The sequence below is a fragment of the Leiobunum rupestre genome, chromosome 5, assembly GCF_980474605.1.
Source record: "Leiobunum rupestre chromosome 5, qqLeiRupe1.1.hap1, whole genome shotgun sequence".
NCBI classification, from domain to species: Eukaryota; Metazoa; Arthropoda; class Arachnida; order Opiliones; family Sclerosomatidae; genus Leiobunum; species Leiobunum rupestre.
The window spans coordinates 2,683,842-2,705,061 of record NC_143388.1 but is presented as its reverse complement, the minus strand read 5'-3'; the positions used below and the strand labels follow the sequence as shown (position 1 = coordinate 2,705,061).

The following is a 21,220-nucleotide window of genomic DNA, read 5'->3' as shown; positions in this document are numbered from 1 at the left end:
TATGGGTATTGACTTTGCGGGACCTTTGTTCGTAAAAGATTGGCCTAATACCGGTACTCAAAAGAAATGTTATATTTGTTTGGCAACATGCGCCTTCACTCGCGCTCTCCACCTGGAATTGGTTCCGTCTCTAACCACGGACGAATTTATCATGGCGTTAAGGAGAATTATTTCTCGAAGGGGTTTACCGTCGGTAATATATACCGACAATGCAAAAACGTTTAAAAAGGCAGACTGTGATTTAAATAATATCTGGAATAAACTAAAAGAAAAAGAGATAAAGGAATTTTTTGGGAATCAGGGTATTGTTTGGAAGTATATTGTGGAAAGGGCAGCCTGGTTCGGGGGGTGGTGGGAGCGACTAGTTCGCTCAATTAAAACAGCGCTACGAAAAATATTGGGTCAAGCTACATTAAGTTATATTGAGTTAGAAACTTTTCTCATAGAAATAGAAGCGTTAATTAACAGTAGGCCTATAACTTATGTCTATAATGATTGTAATGAACCCAATCCACTCTCTCCGGCTGAATTTCTAACGGGAAATAGACTTAATTCCTTGCCACCTTTAAAATTTAAAAATGAATATGTACCGACTACACGTGTCGAGTTATCAAAGCGTTTAAAATATCGTGAAACTGTTCTAAATAATGTCTGGAAAAGGTGGCGAAAAGGTTATATTAGAGAATTAAGATCGGCACACTATTTAAAATTGGTGACGTGGTCTTAATTCAGGAAGATAAATTACCACGACATATGTGGAAAATAGGTCTGGTTAGTGAAGTAACTAAAGGTCGCGATGGTAGAAACAGAATGTGTGTAATTAAAACAAAAAATGGTAATTTAATAAAACGCGCGGTACAACATTTGTGTAACATCGAACTTCATTAGAGCACTTCACTCAACTTGGTAATTCTTTCAGTATTACCGGGGGAGTGTTAAAAATATAAAAAGTGCTCTCTTATTTTTTAAAAACTTGAACTTAAAATATTAAAATAACTATAAATTTAATAACTAACTTAATTCCGAAAATAACTGTTGCAAAATTGTAGAAAGTGCAACAAAAAAATAATGTAACCAAAAAATATTTCCCAACTTTTGTAACAACCCTTTTTAAAAGCATCTCAACGGTTTTTCTTTCTCTGGAAAAAACCCATCCCCTGTTAATCCCTCTATTTTTGTAAACTTCTCAGTGTATATTTTGTTTGTTATTGTATTCAATGTATGTTGTAAAATTTGCCCTTCAACGCTTTCTCGGAAAGCCCGTGGCGATTTCCTCTCTCGGGGACTCAAGCTGGACATTGGGGCTCGTTTCCGCCCCCCTTCTCTCCTTTGTTTAGAGAAGTTTTCGTCGGTGTTAACGAAGGCGTTGAGGGGCAGATTTAAAGAACATTGATATTAAAGAGCCTGTTAATGATAAAAGCTCTTATTATAATCGTAATAAACGAACGTCGATCGGCTCGATCCTTTTGCAAAGTAATTTTTTATAAACAATTCAATTTTGCAATTAATCATATATCTTAATTATGGACAGGTATTTGCAACGAGGATCTCTACATCATTGATTTATGCGTTGGCTGGCCAGGTCCGGTTCATGATGCTCGCGTTTGGAAGTACAGCTGCATATATAATAAACTTTTTTAAGAGACTAAACACACTTGTGGTGGTCACCAAATAAGTGATTCCGCATACCCACTAGATAACTTTTTACTGGTTCCGTATAAGGACAATGGACACTTATCTGCTATTATAATAAGAAACATAGCTTCGCTAGACAAATTATTAATAATAATATTAATTAATATTAATAATTAATAATTTTTGAAGAAGCTGATGCATTGTTGATGGTGAAGGTATAATGTTTGATGAAGATGTAGAACTTAAAGATGATGTTGAAATAGCTTGGAAAAGTGGTCCCTCAAAATTACTTGCAATATTTGTCACATCTATTATCTATAAAACAAACTAAAATATAAACATTGTGCTGGTATTCATGTGTTTTTCAGAAGTTTCAACAACTTAAAGTTCTTTAAATCAGTTAAGTATAGAGTTAGTTTGGCAAAAGCGCAAGAGCCAATGTTGCTGTTGAAACTTAACCTTCATACTAATTACTTGCCTATGGACGATTAACTTGTGTATAAAACATTTACAGGTGTTACCGAATGTTTTGCTGAAAGCACTTCATCCATGGAATCAAAATATTCCCAACTTTGTTTCCTCTACCCGTTTTGTTGGATTTATATTTTATCTTCTAATAACTAATCAATATTGATATTAGGAAATAAATGTAATGTATAATTATTAAACTTAGTCAAAAGAAAATAGGGGAGAATTACGTATCTAGCAAAGCGACACTTTTTAGTGTTTTCACTGATTTTTGTGACGAACTAGTTTCGCCAGAAAAAAACCTATTTTAGTATATTTCCCAAATCGAGAAAACTGTGAAATATTAAACTACAAATACGCACTACCCCTATTTTCTTCTAATTAAGCACATACGTAGATTTAAGGTTCCGCCATTAGGCATCACAGTCATCGCCAGAAAACATGTATCCTTTTTCTTTTAAATCCAAACTAATTTTATCCCATACATCCTTTTTTCTTCTTGAATTTTCCAGTTCTTTTTTGTTAGTTTGAAAACAATTAATCCAAAGCAAATTATAATTTTTAGTCAATTTCTTCTTCGGTAAATGCGCGTCTCAAAACTCTCCTCCAAATTCCCTAAATTAAAAAAAATTAAAATATACTTTCAAACAAACCTAATATCTTTCAAAACCTTTACCGTCATCGTGATTTTGGTGATCTTTGGTACTGTCTTCAACAACAAAATCTCCGGGTGAGCGTTCATACGGTGTAACCCCACCTTCAATGGCTTTTTGAAAGCAAGCGTTTGCAAATACTTGATCTAAATTATGTACATAAATTATTATTTTATTTATTATTTATCTATAATAAATGTCTACAAAATATCATAGGCATTTTTGATAAATTACTTAGTAGCAAATCAAGTAGGCATTGAGGTGGATAGTTCATTACAGTCTAAGCAAAGGCTTAAAAAAATACTACTTAAAATCACCAAGAAAAGTTCTTGATCTAAGCAATAATAAAATTAATAATTAAAACACTAAATATCTTTTAAAATTTAATCATAGTCGTCCCTTGTCTCTTCAAATTGATAAATATTCCCACTATTGTCGGATAAGGCCACCGTTTCATAAGCATTCGCCATTGCAATTTTTTTCTAAACTGCCCTTTGTTGCGTTGAGCGTCGAAAAACCTGCTCTTACTGGTTTTGAGTTCGTTGATCAAGCGTTGAGCAACGTGGCGTCAAAACCGGAAACCCCAAAAATTATACAACAAGAAACCGGACTCAACGGTTGCTCAACGTTGAGTCCGTTGAGCGTTCCTGAACGCAGGCTATGGCTCTTCTCGCTGTCGCATAGTTAATTCCTGGCAATTTTCCAGCCGCGCTAAATTTAAATTGGCGGACGAGAGTTTCCACAGCACTTCCGTTTATTTTACCGGGTGATAAGAATTAGCTCTTAAATACTCTTTGCAAAGATTTAAAAAGCCATAGTGCATTATACGCTAAAGATCACAAGTCTATAATGACCATAATTATTAAATTAGTAATTGAATATTTTGTAACGGAACTTCAAAAACATACCCGCCATGATAAAAATTGGGCTTGTGTAAAATTAAGGAGATCTGGAAAGAATATTGTAATTAATTTAAATTTGAATAAATGCATTTTTCTTAAAGCGCTCTTCTTTGAATAGAGTCTATCCAAGTAGAAAAGTAGTTGAATCCATCTTTAATTTTATCAATCACAGGGCGGTCCAATGTAAACAAGTCGGCCCAGGCCGTAATATTAGTTCCACATAAACCCATACACCCTTAGTAGACACAGGTAGGCAAACCAATACAAAAGCTGTGGAGGCTACGTGATTTCTTATCGTTTGATACATAAATTGCCATCCTAAGTTAAAGAGTGGATGCCGCCGACCATCAGGAGACCCGGGTGGGAAAACTGTTATAAAAGCTGTTGAGCCCATGTGATTTCCTATGGCTTGATATATAATTCACCATCCTATGTTAGAGAGTGGGCACGCCCACCCTCAGGAAACGCGGGTGGGCAAACCAATACAAAAGCTGTTGAGGCCATTTGATTTCCTGTCGTTAGATAGACGGAAAGTATCAAAGATGAAATAGGTAAGCAAAACACGACAAAAGTAATTCTTTTAAATTATTGAAATTAGTGGAAATATGATTTAAAGAAATACTTAAACTGGGATTCAAATGTGTTAAGAAATTTATATCAAACATTTGGGTAGTTTAGGCACCAAAAGTCATGTAAATTCGCAAATTCATAAACAAAATACCCATTTTGCCGAAAGAAATCAGTTGAACACGCGTCAGTGGCTCAGTGCGATGAATTCATCGCAATTTTTAGGGCGTATTACAATTTTCGTGGCGTCCGATATCGTACAATTCGGTGACTCTCCCTTTAACGGGGTTGGTCGGAGGGGGCGGAAATTAAGGCCACTGCGTGCGCGTCAAAGAGTTCTATCGAATGAGACCAACTTGTTTTTTCGGTCACTTTCCCTTTAAAGGGGTTGTTCGGAGGGGGCGGAAATTAACGGCACTGCGTGCGCGTCAAAGAGTTCTATCGAATGAGACCAAATCTCTGGACCAACTATACAAACTATACAAGTTCGCCAAGAAGGCGATAATATTATTTTGTGCCACACATAAACGACTTCAATAAGAAAGTGCCACACTTATTACTTCTGACCACACACGGTTTCGATAAGAAAGTGCCACACTTATTTATTAATTTTGACCATACACGGTTTCGATAAGAAAGTGCCACACTTACTTATTACTTTTGACCATACAGATTTTCGATAAGAAAGTGCCACACTTATTTGATACTTCTAATCACACACGGTTTCGATAAGAAAGTACCACACTTACTTATTACTTCTGACCATACACGGTTTCGATAGGAAAGTGCCACACTTACTTATTACTTCTGACCATTCACGGTTTCGATAAGAAAGTGCCACACTTACTTATTACCTTGACCATACACGGTTTCGATAAGAAAGTGCCACACTTATTTGTTACTTCTGACCACACACGGTTTCGATAAGAAAGTGCCACACTTATATATTACTTCTGACCATACACGGTTTCGATAAGGGGGGTTGAAATTGTGCCCCCTGTTTACCTGTCCGACCTGAAACTGGCCATCGGGAAAAGTTGTGTAGCCCCACACGGTAAGTAGAGGTAAACTAAATTTGAACAAGTAAAATCCAAGATGGCCGCCAAGATGGCCGCCAAAATGACCCAATTTTTTTTCCAAAAACCGGTTTTGACCTTGGAAAAAGTCAACAAAATATTTTAATTTTAACCCTAAATTTGACCTTGAAGATGACCTTTGACCTAGACGCTTGACCCCTGTCCACAACCCCAACAAGTTTGGACACGATCGGACAAGCTCAGACCGAGATATCGACACTAATGTCTAACCCCCGATTACTTACGTTCATTCACTTTTGGTGTCACTTTTTTGTTTTTTCATTTTTTAGCCATTTAAAATGCTAATTAGTTAATTGCGAGATAGGGAAATGAATTCGCGACCTTCGCTTTATAGCCTTGACAAGTTTTGGCCCCACCCAAAATACTTTAAATGTCTAATAAACGAGTTTAAACTTCAATTTTTTTTTTCATTTTGGAGATAAATAAATAATTACACAATATCCACCCGAGATATAGCCACTTATTTTTTACCCCAGACGAAATAAAATAAATTTATTTACTTTTGGAGATACATTTTTTTTAACATTTGCAATACAAAAGTACAATTTTTCCCAAATAGGATAGTTTGTTGGTTTTCAATAGTAAATGAAAACATTCTAAAGTATCATAACCAAATAAAACAATTTTTTTTAAAATAATAAATTAATTACATAGTTAACAATCAAAAACAATCAATACACAATTAATAAACATTTTAAAACAAAACATTACAATGTGCTTGATTTTGCGATATCCGCCAGAGATTTAGTCGCTAATATATTATAAAAAATTAAGTTTATTTACTTTTAAAGATACAATGTTTTAGCGATTCAAATAAATAATTTTGTTAACCTGCAATAAAACCGTATTACTTTATCAATATAAAGTAATTCTTACATTTTTTTGAAGATACAATGGAAAAACGGTTTAAGATACGTAATCAATAAAAATTCCAAAAACAATTTATTTAAAATAAAAAATAATAATTAACTTTCTTTTAAATTAAAAATAGCAAAATTGTTAATACTTTAACACGTAGATAGAATTTTCTGACTATACACAGTAAACGAACGGGTATTTATTGGTGGCTAAATTAAAACAAAATTAAGTTTAATAATTTTAATTATTTTTAAATTAAATATTACTCACTTTATTTGATTTATAGTTTTAACTTTCTGTTGAAAAGCTTTACCAGAAGCACGCTCTATAAAATTCTGCCACATTGTGAACTATCAAATATCTATATATCTTTAAATTCAAAAATTAAAATTACCTCTAGGATAGAACTGGTTCAACATTCAATTGCATTTTTCAACCTTGTAGAAGTAATTTGATACCCACCCCTTAATTATCGTCACGTGTAAACGTTATCAACTACAATTAGAGCCTTGTAAAACTAGTTTGGATTTTTCAACAATTGACTAATTATATCACACAAACGCAAAAATGTTTATTATCATCTGGCATCGTTGATCCTACTCTATTTTTTACTCACTTTCGCATCTCCGAGCCAGATGGAATTAATCAATAAATTATAAACGCAGATCACGTTTCGCCAGGAGAGTTTCCACAGAGCCCAGTTAAAAAGAGAAAAAAACTGGTTGCCCTAATAAATGTTGTATATATATGTGAATCAAAAAACGGATTTTTTACAAAAAATTAAATTTTATTTTGTATTGCTCTGTTGTTTATGTCACTTTTCTCTATATAATACAAGAAATATTTATAAAAAAAAGATTTATTTCATTTTATACACAGTGTTTTTTTTAGATTGAGGATAAATACATACCGAGCTATATTCGGATTCTATACAATCTGTATCTCTCGAACGTCTTCTATTTCCTCTTACACCACATATTATACAAATTAAATGTTGAGGAAAGATTAATAATGCATCCGATGGAATTCTCATTGATAAACAATTGCCTTGTCTAAAAACAACAGGTCGGTAGTAAAATCAACATGGTTTATTCCAACAATAATATAGGAGTCCACCAATGGTTTCTAACGACTCAGTATATCCAAAACAATAAGGACAACAAGTAAAACCATCTTTTTGTACTTTAACAGAACCTCTTTCCAACAAAATTTTGCAAGAAGTCTCGTCCACTATATAAAATGAAGTAATAATTAAAAAAAAAATAATTAAAGAATATTAAAATTACTAAATAACATACTTTTATCTCCAAAATTGAAGAAAAACTGTATTTCTTAATATTCAACTCTCTCGTTTACACGGCGAATATATTTCTAATGATTAAAGGTAAAATTCAAGTTTTTATACAAATGGTGTATGTGTAGATATTAGTATTATCATAAATTAAAAACCCCGAAGATTTTAAGTTATATAAAAATAAGTCAAGGTAAAATCTTTTTTCATAATATAGTATATTTAAAATCACCTTTGGAAATAATTAATCAAATAATTATGTCTCAAAAAATAATTTATATTTTGTAATTATTTTCAAACTTATCAAACGTTAATTATAATACAAATTTATCGTAAATACATGTACTTTTTATATATTAAAAAGGGTGTTCGTATCGTTGGAATGTGCTTTCCCCCATCAATACACACACCTGCTAACCTTGAGGAATTTAATATTTTTTCAAAATTTAAACAAGTTATTTGTTGACTTTGTTTTTCAACAGGTAGGATTGAGTTGTATAATATCACTGTAAAAACCTAATTGCGATTAATTTTTTTTTATTATATCACAGTTGAAATGGGAAAACGCAAGATGTCTCAAAAATCGCCCCCTTTAAAAGTAAAAAAAAATAAAGTTATTTTTGGGGAAACCAGAATTGAAATGCGATTCACTCGTTGATAATTCGTGTTATTTTGACCCGCCATGTCGAAAACACGCGTTTAAAAGTATGGAGGGATTTACCTTTAAGGAAAAATGTTGGATTTGTCAAGATCTATTTCTAGACAGGATAATTTTTAAGCAACATTTAATGAACCATTAAACATGTAGTTTTTCGAATAAAACACTCACTAATAAAAGAGTGTGTGATTGTTTAAATTCACATCACCAGAAATACACACTCGAAGATGAACTATTAGACGATCAAATTATTGATTATTTGAACGAGTTTAACGTAAAAAATCAAGAATGGTACGATGATTTAGTAATCGACGGTAAGATTCAACCTTCGAACTCAAATGTTGAACCAACTACTAAAGAAGAAGAAAGTATAGATTCGAATATTCTTAACATGGCTGAAGAAACTTTGAATTCTTTAATGTAGTCTAACTTTGTATTTCCACCTGATTTGAAAATGACGACTGATAAACAACTGGAAGCACTGGTCTATTTTCAAGAATATTGTAAAAATAATCAAATTTTAATTCCCAACAATGCGGAAACACCCATTGAAGTTTTGGCAAATCTTAAAAAAACTTGTAAAATGATTGAAAACATGTCAATAAATCTTTTTTCTATTAAATCCACTGTTATTATTTTCCTACATAAGATTTCTTTCAAACAAAATTAAATAATAACTTACTTTTGAAGATACAATATTTTATAATATTTAATAATATGTATTTTGCAAAGACAAAATTTGTAGGCGACCACAGAAAGTCTATATGTAACGGATACCATCCTAGTACAAACCACTTAATTAGATTAAATTAAATTAAATTTTACACCAATAAAATTATTTTTTGCAAAGAATTACATATTAAATTATAAAATTCATAAAGATTTTAAAAATAAAACAATTCCAAAATCTGTACAAAATAAACCATACAATAAAGATATTATTAGGAATATGAAAAAAATAATGGTTGTAAAAAACTAGAAATATTATAACGATATAATTAAAAATAATTATAATTACATTATTTCGTAGAAGTTTTTCTTCTTAACTAAAAAATGAGGTATTATGTTTTAAATTTAGGCTAAAATTTGTAATAGTTAATTAGTATAATTATAAGAATATATTGTAAATATAAACCTAAAAAATTATTTTATTTTATACTCTTTCTCTAGTTCCTATACATTAAATATATATCAATCCTTTTATTAAAATTTATGCACAGTGTTTTGAGATCAAGGATGATTACATACCGAGCTTAATTCGACTTCTACACAAGTTGTATTTAATAGAAAAAGATTTAAAAATTTTACTTCCCGAAAACACCTATGGTCGTATTGGTAAGATTTTTCATAATGTTGTAAAAATTTAGAAATCACATAATTTACTATGTTTAAAAAAGCTCCACGGAGTGGTTTGGCACTTCATTACGGAATTGATGTTTTAGCCGGAGTTATTGACATAGACTATACTGGACCAATTGGTATTGTTTTAATCAATCATGGGAAAGCTGATTATAAAATTTTAAAAGGTGATAAAATAGCGCAATTGATTTGTGAGAGAATATTTTATCCATCAGTAGTAGAGTGTGAAGTATGTTTAACGAAGTGTATACAAAAAGGTTTTTACATAATATACTATTTTGGTACTTAACAGAAATTTAAAGAAACGGAAAGAGGATGTCATGGATTTGGTTCTACCAACTAACACAACTTAAAGTTTAAAATTTAATTTATGTAAAATAATTCAATAAATACTTAACCAACACTTAAAAATGGTATTTTTTATTTTTTAAATAAACAAATATTGGTATATATGATTATATCTGTATAGAATTTGTTAAAATAGAGTTAATATAATTGTATTTAGTTTAATCATGTAAACAACAATGTATAAATAGAATCCTGATAAAAACTTATCTCGGTATATATGATTAATTCCTTCTAAAATCAGATCATTCATATCTATGATTGTTTGATAAATATATTTATAGATAAAGTTAGACCATTATCTTTAATTGTAGTGATAAAACTCAATAAAGCATAAGTTTTTATTGACAATTGAAAGCATCGACCTCAAACTAAAATTATATTTCCACACAAAATTATTTTAAATCATTATAAATTATAAATGTGGGGCATAAAATATTCACTGAGTTTGTAAAAAACTGGATTATTTTCCACTAATGCTAAATATGTTAAAAATCCTATTTATAAAAATATTTTAAAAATTAATTTAAATTTTATTTTTAATATTTGCTTGAAAAATTTCAAAAACAACCATTTACTTTCATTGAAGATATTCAATAATAATTATAATATATATTAACCAAAACAAACTTTGCAGATAAAAAAAGAATGTTTATATATGTTGGTAAACAAGACAGCACAAACAAATATACTAAATTAATATTGAGTTAATTAAAATATAAAATAAAATTAAACAAAGAACAAAAATAAGAATAATAATTTAATAAAAAAAATAATCAAAAGAATAATTAAAAAATTAAATTAAATTAAACAAAGAACAAAAATAAGAATAATAATTTAAAAAAAAAAAATAATCAGAAGAATAATTTAAAAACAAGTTTGAGCTCTATGAAAAGAAAAGTTAATTAGATTATAACAATTTAAATAACAATGTTATAAATTCCTCTATCCGTAAATAATATTTGTATTTGTTCTGAAGTAGTTAAGATTTAATTTGAGACATAAATTTAAAAGTTGGATATTTTAAAACAAATGTTATTGTGATGTTCTAAATGGGATAGCCTATGTTAAAGATTTCAATTTAATTTGGTTATGATTTTTGTTGTTTTTGATGTATTAAAAACATTGCACAATCAATAATATGCGCACGGTAATTTTCCACCAACTATTTTAATTTCTATTACAAACATTGAAGATTTAAACAACATTAGCAATTGGTAGCTCAAGGTTTTAACTTATATTACATTACAACCATTTTTGTTCCGAATACAAGATCTTTACGACGTTCTAGTTCCATAATATAGAAAATCTACAATTAACGTGGGAATTGTTAGATATGCTTTGCAATACCAAGATCCAAATTTGGAAAAATCATAATTTATTTAAAATCTATTTGTTTTAAGAAATATTTCGGTCATAGTCCTACAAAACTGTTAAATGTACTAATAAGACAAGAACATTTACACTCATACGAAAATTTTAGTATATTTTCTACAAAATCATGTGTAGATGTATTATGAATTAACAGTATTTAAAAAACTTTAAATGCTTGATTTCGTAAAATATTTCAAACATAAAAGGAATACAGTTGCCGGGGAGAAGTGTATATGATTCACAAAAACGAATTCTAGCCTTGGGCGGTACTATTAAGTGAAAGCTAATTGACTTCTGTTCGTTTTACGTGTGAGTAAAAAGTAATGAAAATGGAGCCAATCGAGCCTGTGGTAATACTGTGAGGTTATCATGTGGCCGAACCTGTTCACCTCGGCATTAGGTATTATTTTTGCGGTCCGTTATTGAGTGTTTGCATTTTACTCCTCTATGGATCAATAGGATTAATTGAACATCTTGATTATGTGTATTGTATGTTACAATTATTACAAGAAGTTTAATTTATTTATTCCGAGAGTTGGATTCACCACACACTATACATATACAGTGTTATATTATTAAGCCTTTAAAGTTGATTTGACATATTTATAATGGTGTCCTACATGTACAACTGTACATATCGGTGGTCAAAAAATTCACAAACAAAAACGACTTACACGTCCCTGACATTTGATAGTATATTTACAATTTAAAGAAGCAAACTCGGATGTTAAAATTTATTTTTCCAAGTTTTATTCGTTGCGACCGAATTGGTGCATTCCAGTTACTTCCAGAGGTGTGCACAATGTGTATTTGTGAAATACATCAGAACCTAAAAGTTATGGCATTACACCGCTGCGATCAGTGTCCCTCAGAAATAAGTTTAAAAAATTACGTTTATTCTTTATTTGATGAAATGGAAATTTATCTTGATGATAACGTTCGATACAAACAGTGGATTCATAAAGAAAATCGAACGAGATTACTTACACGAATCTGTTTCAGACTTCATGTCAAACTTAGCGGATATGATGGACAAAGTGGTACAACACCATTTCGTGGCGAAATCACAAGTGGCATACCCAAGGGAGTTAAAAGAATCCGTAACACCAACACATGCCATTATTCTTCTTGACTTTGCCGATAATTACTCCTTCATTGCCCAGGATGTCGTTCAGGGTTTTTATTTAGAGAGTACCCAATGTACCTTTCATCCCTTCGTAATTTATTCTAAAAATGAAGAAAATGAAATTCGAACCCAAAGCTGCTGTATAGTCAGCTATGAAACGAACCACAGTGCCGAAACGTTCACTGTTTTATGAAGTCTATGATTTCGTACCTTAAGGATAAACTACCTAACGTCACACATTTGCACTACTTTAGCGACGGCGCTGCTTCGGAATATAAAAATTGTAAAAATCTTCTAAATTTATGTCATCACAATTTGGACTTTCGCCACTTCGCATGGTAAGAGTCCTTGCGACGGCATTGGTGGATCCGCGAAACGTTTGGTTTCTCGAGCATCGCTACAAAACTGCGAAGAAGACCAAATTTTAACTCGTTTGCAATTCTATAAATGGTTGGCTAAAATGTTGCTGGAATTAAATTTCTATTCGTTTTTGTAGTGTTTTGCTTATATAGATTAATTAGACTTGTTAATTAATATACTGATTTAATACTACATATAAAATACTGAGCAAATGGTTTATACAAGTCTGCCTCGCTAGAGGTCTGGATTAGGAATGCCCAATCCCTTCCATAAATGGGGTAGCAAAAGTTTTTTTCCCATTTTTACAGGTGATAGGCTTATGGCACCCTCTATAGTTAGTTTGTCATAGATTTGCATGCATATACAACAATACCCTCTTCTGAGATTTTTAACATTTAAAATTATAATACATATGATGTTTTGAGTACTTTTAAGATTTAAACGATTCGGAGGGTTTCTAATTCGCCGAGGATGTTTTGATATGTCTTGTGTCTGAGGGGACTCTGGTGGCTTCTTGTGTTGTTTTGGCTTTTCCAGCCGAAACTTCTTTGGTAGGAAATCCAACCGTTGTTGTATTGTCCTTGATGGTGTCTGGTTTTTTCTAGTTCTCGTTGTTTCTGGCTCTGGTGCTATTGAAGTTGTTGGCTGAAAACCGGGATCTGATTGACTTGCATCTTTCGCACTTTCTGGAACTGCTACAGTTAACGGTTGGATAACTGATTGGCTGGTATCGTTTAAATTTAGCAGGTCCTTCGTTTGACTATTTTTTTCTTGCTGCAATAGGTTACCTCCTTTTTGAGCTTCCTTCATCGGTGTAACTGGAATTGTAAACATGTTAGAAGTTTCAGGTGAAAGTAGTTGCGCAGGCGATGGAACATCTGGTAATGCTGTTCCCGGACACCTTGCTCGTATCTGATTTTGATGACGTTTTATTGTTCAGTGGTTGGTTTGAATTTCGTACATCATGTTACCCTTGTGTGATTTGATTTTTCCTGCCATCCATTTGGAGCCCCTGCCGTAGTTTCTGGCATATATAGTCTGTTGTAACTGATATTTGGTTCCTCGTTGTTTCAATTTGGGTTGATTTTCGTCTTCTGGCTTATCCAAAAGTAGCTGATTTTAATTTGTTCCCATTTTCAATGGATTACACAAATCCAATCGTGCGAGGATGTTGCGGCCTTCATACATGATATCGAAAGGAGATTTTCCATTTACGCCTAACGCTCTTCTATGGTTTGTCAAAATTTGAGCTATGAGGGTTTCCAGTTTCCCTATTTTAAAATTTTCCAGTCCTTGCTGTATCATTGTGATTGCTTCGTTGGTTCCTCCGGAGATTTTCCTTAGACTACTTTTGACTGTGCGGCCACTTCTCTCCGCTTGGCCATTTGAGGCCGGGTGATAGGGAGCTGTGAGGATGTGACGAACGCCATTGAGTGTCATAAATTTGTGGAAATCTCCGCTGGAAAAGCATGTGCCATTGTCGGTGACTAATACTTTCATAACTCCAAAACGAGCAATGTGTTTTGTTAAAAATGATGTGACTACCTCTGTGCTGGTCGTACCTGTGATTTCCACCTCGATCCATTTGGAGAAAGAGTCGGATAATATGAGTAAATATTTTCCTTCTATGGGCCCTGCGAAGTTTGCATGTGTTCTTGTCCCACGGATTGTACCTTGATGATGGCATTGGAGCTTCTTGTTGACAATTGTTACATGATTTGGACAATTTCTCTATGTCCTAAAAAAATGTAAGGCCACCATACTCGGGATCGAGCTGTTGACTTCATTTTTACTATTCCCTGGTGGGAACTGTGAAGTTCTCTTAACACTTCTGAGCGATGTTGCCTCGGTATTATCACTTTGTTTCCCAGTAAGATAATGTTGTGGAAGTTAGAAAGTTATGTTCTTCTTCGGTAATAAGGTACCATGTCTTCATCCATATTTTTACTTGGCCAACCTTCTTGCATGTATTTACGCAGCTTAGAAAGTTCATCGTCAGCCAGTGTCATTTTGTCCAATTCTTGAACTGTTAAAGTTCCCGATGTTAGTTCTTTGATCAAAAATACGTATTCAGCTGCGGCTGGCGTTGGCTTTTCTCCAGATGGAATTGGCAGAGGTGACCTGCTGAGGGCATCAGCATTTTGATGGTTTGCACCTTTTTTATACCTTATTTCATAGGTGTATGCCGCGAGATAGAGTGCCCACCGTTGGAGTCGTGCAGCCGCTAGCTGAGGTACTGGTTTATCTGCAGCCAAAAGTGTTGTCAAAGGTTGATGGTCCGTGAGAAGAATAAATTTCTTCCCATAAATGTAGTCTCGAAATTTCTTCACACCGAAAATGATGGATAGTGCCTCTTTGTCGAGTTTAGAGTAATTGCGCTCAGCTTTGCTCAAACTCCTGGAGGCAAACGCTTTGGGCGTTCCTGACCGTGAATTTCACGGGAAATGACAGCACCCACACTTTATGGGAAATGACAGCAGAAATCCCTACTGGAGAAGCATCGCAAGCCATTATTACTTCTCAGGTGACATCGTGGTGGACTAATATGTTGGAGTCTTTTAGTGTGTTTTTAGCTGCTTGAAAGGCATAATCTTCGTCGTGACCCCAACTCCATTTAGCAGTCTTCTGTAGTAGCGTATATAAAGGCGCTAATCTTGTAGCATTATTTGGTAGGAATCTATCATAATAATTGAGAAGCCCTAGAAATGAGCGTAAAGTTTCCGAGTTGATGCAGTGTTGGGCGCGCTCAGCTAATTTTTGAGAGGTTGTGAGCGTTTTGAGTCGGAGCGAGCGGCGACTCTCAGTCTCTGAGAGGAGCAAAATCGAGCGGCATCGTTATGTTACTATAGTGAGCGAGAGATGATCGAGCGGAAATATTATGTTTGTGTGATGTGAGCCGGTGAGATGAGCCATATATTATCTTGGAAGATGAGCGTTCTTACGAGCGAGATTCTCTTGCGAAAAAAATGTGAGAGGAAAGTGAGAGGAGCGGGAAAAGAGTTGAGCGGCTCGAGCTTCTACTTTCTGTTTTCAAAAGAGCGGCAAAATGCGAGATGTTTCAATATAAGAAACACGAGTTGCATTTTGACCTTCGAAAAAATATCTCTGCGTTATTCGTTCCGATTTCCGATACCGGTAGGGCTCACAACCCTCGCCCCCCCCCCTACCCCACTAGTCGTCCAATCCACCTCGATGCTGCAAGCTCAACTGCTTACGTTTTCGCTGTTTAGCCCGATCACCCCTTCGAAGTTCGAAGTCGAACTAGAATAGGTTATCTCCTGAACTTCCAGGTCGGGGCTTATAAAAAAAGCGTTGTCTGCTTTCTTTCTCCACCCCCATTTCTGGATGCTTCCATTTAGTCAAAACCAAAACCAAAACTGAGCATCGTGCGCTGGGTTATTTTTCTTTGTGTTTGTTTGATCCTTTGGATTTTTGAAAGTTCTACTTTGCAAGGGGCCAGTGGAGTTGTGGATGTATTATTTTTTTATAATGGATTTGCAGCTTAGCGTTAGTGAATCGGCATCGGATTCTTCTGGTGTAGATAAATTGTTAGAGAATGAGTTTAATTAAAACGAAATTCCTCCCAAAAATTCTAAAAAACAAGAACCGAAAGTTATTAGGCCTTTATTAAATTTCGTCTTTGAACTTTCTCCGGCCGGTGCTAAACTCCGTGATTACTTCGACTATTTTGGTCACAGCTTTAACACTGAAAAACAGGAATCTCACCCAGCAATGGTTTTGATTTGTAAAATTTTCTCCAAATATCGTACCGCCAATGAGGGTAACAATACTTTCAACTTTACAAGACACTTGAAGGTAATTATTATCTAATTACCTTGTCTTTAAATAAATGTCGGGTTTTATTTGATTATTTTTCAAATATATTAGATATCCCATAAAATTAATATAGAAACTAGTTTACGTAAAGTTTCGGAGGAAGAACCTCTCGTAAAATGCAAAGAATTGGGAATATGCACACAGATTGCCCGCAAAAAAATTGGAGATTATTTTAAGAATACTCAATCGTCTCAGCTAAGTCTAAACCAAGTATCCAAAAGAAAGTTTGCCAAAGCCTCCAAAGAAGACAAATGGATGCAAAAAAGTATAGAAAAGCAGTGTTGAAGTTAATTACTGTATCTGGTCTTCCCCTACGAATCACTGAAAGTAAGTTCATACATTTAACTTGATTTGAAGTAGGCGGTGGGGTAGTGGGGTCAAACATTCTAATTTGTGCCTTCCAATGGTCCAATTTAGGGGGAAAAAACACTTGATGGTGCCATGCCCTACCCTTACTGTGGCCCTGGAATTGAAAGTTAGTTTTATTCCAAATATTATACCTTGATGATCTTTCAGCTCTAGGATGGCAAGTTTTTATGCATTAATTAAATCCTACCCTCAATGTTTTATCTCGGAGAACCATAAAAAGGGATTTAAATAATGTAATGTCAGATGAAGTTGTGCCTTCCTTGAAAAAGCAAATATCTCCAGGAGCTGCAAATTCTGTACATATTATACTTGATATTTGGAGCACCAGATCACGTGAGGGAATAATTGGCATTAAAGTTCAATTTATGTCAGGTAACTTGAAATAATGTTTTTACATAATTTATGTTCCAGAATTTAGTATTTTTATGTATTATTATTTTTCTTTCAATCAGATAAATTGGAATTGATATCAAGAACCATTAGTTTTAAGTATTTCTGAGAGCGACACACAGCAGAAAATATCAGAGCCAAAGTAATAGAAGCACTCAAATGCATGGATGTAGATTTAACACAGCTAAACAAATGACATAAATTGATGCAATACTTAATTAATGATATTTTTTATTCAATGTGTAAATTTAGGTTGGGAAGGTTACTGCGGATAATGCATCTAACATGGTCAAGGCCTTAAATTTGACACAGTTTTTGGATAAACATTGGACCCCAATTTTGGAGACTCAAGACACTGACACCAGGGAAAATGATCTATCATTATCTGATGATATTAATGATGCAGAAGATGTTTCTGAACTTGAAGATTTGCTTGGTAAATACTTAGTTCTGCTCTAAAATGTAATTTAAAATTAATGGACTGTTTTAAATTTTAGAATTCCCTGAAGAAGAAATAGAAGCAATAACACTAAATTGGTCTCGATATGGTTGTGCTGCTCACACTTTCCAGCTTGTAGTGAATGATTCTATAAAGGCTGACGGAGAAGCCAAAAGTGTAATTGATTACAGTAACAACATTATAACATTCTTTCGAAGATCAAATTACTATTGTGGACTTCTGGTTAAAAAAGCTGGCCAAGGTCTCTGAGTATCATGTCCAACCAGGTGAAACTCTATTTTTTTCTCATTGGAGCGCCTTTTCGATGTAACTGATTTCATAAGTCAAAATAGTATATTTCTGATTTATCCAATAAACACTTTTGCAGGAAAACGTTTACTACTCAGTACAAGAAATTCTTCTCGAAGCAACAAACTCGAAAGATTCTACTAGGAAAAAACTGAGTTTCGACATACCTAAAACTGTGACTAGGTAAAATATTATAAATATTTCTATTTCATTTAAAAAAAAAATTACATTGAACAGATATGCTTTCGGTGAAGTACTATCACTTTTGCGCCCCATTGCCAATGTCACTGAACTGGTTGAAAAGCAGAACACTTCTACTTCTGCAATAGTTCAAAGTGTTATTATATTTGCATATCACCAGATAAATGTAGCTTCATCTTCAAATTTTACTACATTGAAAAGTACTCTACTGAAAGGACTGAAACAACTATTCCATGATGAAGCTTTCATATGTGCCACAGTCTTAAACCCACGCTTAAAGATGTCATTATTTTCAAGTAAGTAATTCAATTATTTATTAAAAATTAAATGAGTTATTTTTTATTTATTTTTTCCCATTAGCTTTCACTGCAAGAGAATAAAAAATGGCGACTGAATCTTATGCTACAAAGGCTATTGAAAACCTTTTGGCGTTATATGCCCCAATTGTGGAAGATGATAACGAAAGTAGTATTTTAATTCAGGGTCTAGTCCTTCTATGGAAGAAATCCAACCAAACAAGACAGGTACAAGATAATGCTAAATTGACTTAAGATATTTTTACTAAAATTTAATTAGAAACTATTTCACTTACAGGGAATTTCGAACAGTTTTTAATGGATTTTTTGCCAACTTCCACTAATAGAAATTTGCAAAACATTCATGAACTTCAGTTATACCTCACAGAATTATCTATTTGTGAAGACCCAATCGAGTACTGGAAAGGAAAAGAAATCAATTTTCCAAGGTATGTGATAATGGAAGTGAAAGTTTATTTAAAATATGATAATAATTTTTTTATTGAATTAAAATTATTTGTTTCTTTGTTAGATTAAGCAAAGTAGCGAAAATTGTCTTATCAATTCCTGCCTCTTCTGGAGATACTGAACGTTTATTCAGCGTGGCTGGGTCTATTCAAAATGCCAAGCGAAACAGATCAACTCCAGAACGAATGGAGAATTTAATTATGTATTATGAGCATTTGAGGCAATACTACAAAAACCACAAACTCTTCATTTATTCTAATACTAAATGATTAAATTATTTAACAAACTAGTATTAGTATGAGTTTGTGATACTTAGTACCTGAATTTGTTTTTGGATGTTTAGGCCTAAAACTTAAATTTAAAGTTTCATTAAACGTAGTTTCTAATTATATTAGAATAATTGTGATACTTATTGATACTGAATTAGTACCTGAAATGTGTTTTTTTTTGTATATTGAAAACTTAAAGTAAAAGTTTTTTTAAAAGTATTTTGGAAAATGATAAATATTGTGAACGTTTTATTTCTAAATAAAATTAATGTTCATGGTTTTGTTTTTATTAGGGGGCAAAATGAACGAATGTATGAGCTGGTGCAATGAGAAAGAGATGAGCTGCGTTAGTAAATTTTTAAAAGAGCGGCATTGAATGAGCGCCATGAAATATTACGAAATGAGCTAAAAGAGCGTGAGCGCTAATCATTTATAGTGACGAGATGAGCTTAGATAAGAGAGAAAATAGTTATCGATAGTAAGAGCGTGAGCTGAGCTGAGATTTTGCTAGACTTAAATATTTGAGCGGTTTGAGCGAGGGTTTAAAATCCATTGCTCACGGAGTTGAGCATGAGCAAACTATAGATTCTTACTGAGAGGAGCAATGAGCTGAGCGTGGTTTTATTTGAAAATGCCCATAACTGAGTTAATGGGTGTAGGTGCATTCAATATAGCCTCCATCTTAGACTCTTGCGGATGCAATCCAGTTTCATCTAGGGCATGTCCCAGGAAATCTACTTTTGTCTCTAGGAATTTACATTTCTCTCTTTTTAGCTTGAGGTTGTGATTTCGGAGGGTGTTTAGTGTTTCGTCCAATTTTGAAATAAGATCTGCTTTTGTTGCGCCTCCAATTAAAATGTCGTCTTGAAAGGGCAAAGCCTGTTTAATTTTAGTCAAGATTTGTTCCATGATCCTTTGGAAAATGGCTGAACTCCTTGAGTTAAACGTGTAAATCGAAAAAGTCCAATAGGCGTGTTTATAACTACGTACTGTCGCGAATCTGCATCCAGCTCAATTTAATTGTAGGCCTCCCTTAAGTCAAGCTTTGAAAAAAGTTTACAACCTGCGAGTTTGGCAAAGAGATTTTCTGGCTTTGGGAGTGGGTAGTGATCCACGTTCAGTTGTGGATTTACCGAGCACTTGAAGTCCCCGCAAATACGAATGCCCCCGTCAGGCTTCTGTACTGCTACGATGGGTGATGCCCATTCTGAAAAATTTATTTCTTTTATGATACATTCTTTTTCCATACGTCGTAATTCGTTCTGGACTGCTTCAGAGCGGGAAAACGGAATTGACCGTGCTTTGCAAAACACCGGTATAGCATCTTGTTTCATATGAAGTCGTACTTGGATGCCTTTTAATCTTCCAACTCCCGGAGAAAATATTGTTTCATTTTTTTTTTAAATACCTTCCAAGGTCAGCTCACCGTGATCTTCGGCTCCATTGGTGGATGATTGTAGCTCTACCAATTTGTTGAGTGTAGGAAGAATTTCTAGCGTTGAAAGATTTGATCTATTTCCATTTACCACCAAAACAGGCAATGTGGCAATTTTTCCTTTTAGTTCTACTCGCACAGTCAATTTACCTAGAACATCAACTTTGTCTCCGGAATATGAGCGTAGGGTTATGTTGGATGGTTCCAAGTTAGTGTTCTTCGATAGCAATTTGTAAGCTTGTGTGGATATTATTGAGTGACCCGAACCGGTATCTATTTCAAAGACTATCGAAATTTTATTTACTTTGCAAGTGATCATCTGCGGTGATGGAGTACTGTCCTCCTGGTTGACTCGATTAACTGGGTACTGTGTGTCGATTAGAGGATAGACCGGGCAATCGTAGTCTAAATTTGCTTCTGAAGAAATGTGATTCGCCTTTGTTGGAACAGATCTTTTGATCGGATCTTTCTGAAGACAAACCCTTGCTACGTGTCCTAGCTTTTTACATCGAGC

At 33.5% G+C, this 21,220-nt stretch overlaps 1 protein-coding gene and 1 long non-coding RNA gene across 2 annotated transcripts; both read left to right on the top strand.

Moving 5' to 3' along the window:
• The first annotated feature begins 17,603 nt into the window (after positions 1–17,603).
• LOC149943345 (uncharacterized) lies at positions 17,604–18,387 on the top strand. The gene is made up of 4 exons (XR_016480832.1): positions 17,604–17,725; positions 17,787–18,055; positions 18,117–18,220; positions 18,275–18,387. It is a non-coding gene; the product is annotated as an uncharacterized LOC149943345 (long non-coding RNA).
• Positions 18,388–18,518: 131 nt separating this feature from the next.
• Positions 18,519–19,271, top strand: LOC149943344 (E3 SUMO-protein ligase ZBED1-like). Its single transcript, XM_090176037.1, has 4 exons — positions 18,519–18,534; positions 18,721–18,762; positions 18,833–18,983; positions 19,067–19,271. Exons 1-4 carry the CDS (start codon positions 18,519–18,521, stop codon positions 19,269–19,271), a joined length of 414 nt encoding a protein of 137 aa, XP_090032163.1.
• The last annotated feature ends 1,949 nt before the right edge of the window (positions 19,272–21,220 follow it).

Coding starts and splice junctions, on each gene's coding strand:
- LOC149943344 (XM_090176037.1), top strand. Junction 18,763..18,832: donor AATCCAACCAAACAAGACAG/GTACAAGATAAT, acceptor TTTCACTTACAG/GGAATTTCGAACAGTTTTTA. Junction 18,984..19,066: donor AAAGAAATCAATTTTCCAAG/GTATGTGATAAT, acceptor TTTCTTTGTTAG/ATTAAGCAAAGTAGCGAAAA.